General features: G+C 45.5%; 1 protein-coding gene across 1 annotated transcript; it reads left to right on the top strand.

The window, feature by feature from the left end:
* The first annotated feature begins 454 nt into the window (after nucleotides 1–454).
* LOC140839114 (uncharacterized) lies at nucleotides 455–1,003 on the top strand. Its single transcript, XM_073205749.1, has one exon. The coding sequence runs from the start codon at nucleotides 455–457 to the stop codon at nucleotides 1,001–1,003; it is 549 nt and encodes a 182-aa protein (XP_073061850.1).
* Nucleotides 1,004–1,240: the final 237 nt, after the last annotated feature.

The raw sequence follows: 1,240 nt of genomic DNA, 5'->3' as shown, positions 1-1,240 counted from the left end.
ATTCTAGTACTTTTAAAGCAAATAAAAGATTAGGACGTTTCAGTTGGTATCCGAGCGGTGGTTCCTGTATAGGGTTGTGCCACCATCAGCGCCGGGAAGATCAGTCGTCAACCCTCTAAGTTGTAATTTTTACATGCTTTATGTGATTTTATGATTTAACCTGCATGAAGTTATGGATCTTATGTTTATGATGCATGTTTATTAGCTTTTTGAGTATTTATGCTTTGCATGCTTAATTTGCTACTTAAGTTAGGAATTGTCGCATGATTAGAAAACTTAGATTTAAACGCATGTTGGTTACGTTAGAATTTGGAAAACATTCAGATATAATGCCTCCTAGACGTATACCCGTTCGTGAGAGTCAGGAAGAGAACAGTGTTAATCGTCGAGGGAATAGTCTAAGAAATGCACCACCACCCCACCAGGGGATCCTGCTACTCGTTCATTAGAAGGCATGACTCGTCTCTTTGAGCAACAGATACAGCAGCAACAGTTGCAACAGCAGCAGTTACAGCTGCAGTTACAGCCGATGCAGCAGCCGCCGCCACCTAGGCCACAGCAGGATATTTATGAGCAGTTCCGGAGGCTAGGGCCAAAGGAATTTTCTGGCACCACCGATCCATTTGCTGCTGAGAGTTGGATCCGTTCGCTAGAGGTGCATTTCCGCTATCTAGACATGGGAGATGCCGACCGTGTGAGGTGCACTATTTATCTGCTGAGGGATGATGCTTCTTTATGGTGGGAAGGAGCTGAGCATGGTGTTGACCTTGCTACACTCACATGGGCTCAGTTCAAGACGAAATTTTATGAGAAATACTTTACTGTGGATGTCCGAAGTCGAATAAAGAGGGAATTCATGACTCTTCGTCAGGGAGACGTACCTGTTGCTGACTTTGTGAAGAAGTTTGATAGGGGTTGCCACTTTGTGCCCCTTATTGCTGGAGATGCGGAGGAAAAGCTTAGGCATTTGGCCTACGACCTACAGTTCGGGACAAAGTTATGATGATGCGTCCGGAAAATTACGCTATGGCAGTTACTTATGCATATCAGGCTGAGCAGTCCTTGAGGGATATTGACTTTGAGCTACAGCGTAAGAGGCAACAACATCAGATTAATAATCAGCCTGCCAAGAAGCCATATACGGGACCTCCTACACCTCAAGGGCCTCAAAAGCCCCAAGGTCAAGTCAAGAAGCCAGTGCCACCAAAGCCACAGAATCCGGGAGTGCCAAAGCCTACTG

This window comes from Primulina eburnea, chromosome 8 (assembly GCF_022965805.1).
Source record: "Primulina eburnea isolate SZY01 chromosome 8, ASM2296580v1, whole genome shotgun sequence".
Taxonomy (NCBI): Eukaryota; Viridiplantae; Streptophyta; class Magnoliopsida; order Lamiales; family Gesneriaceae; genus Primulina; species Primulina eburnea.
Note: the sequence above shows the minus strand (reverse complement) of the source record. Positions and strands in the feature narration are given on the sequence as shown.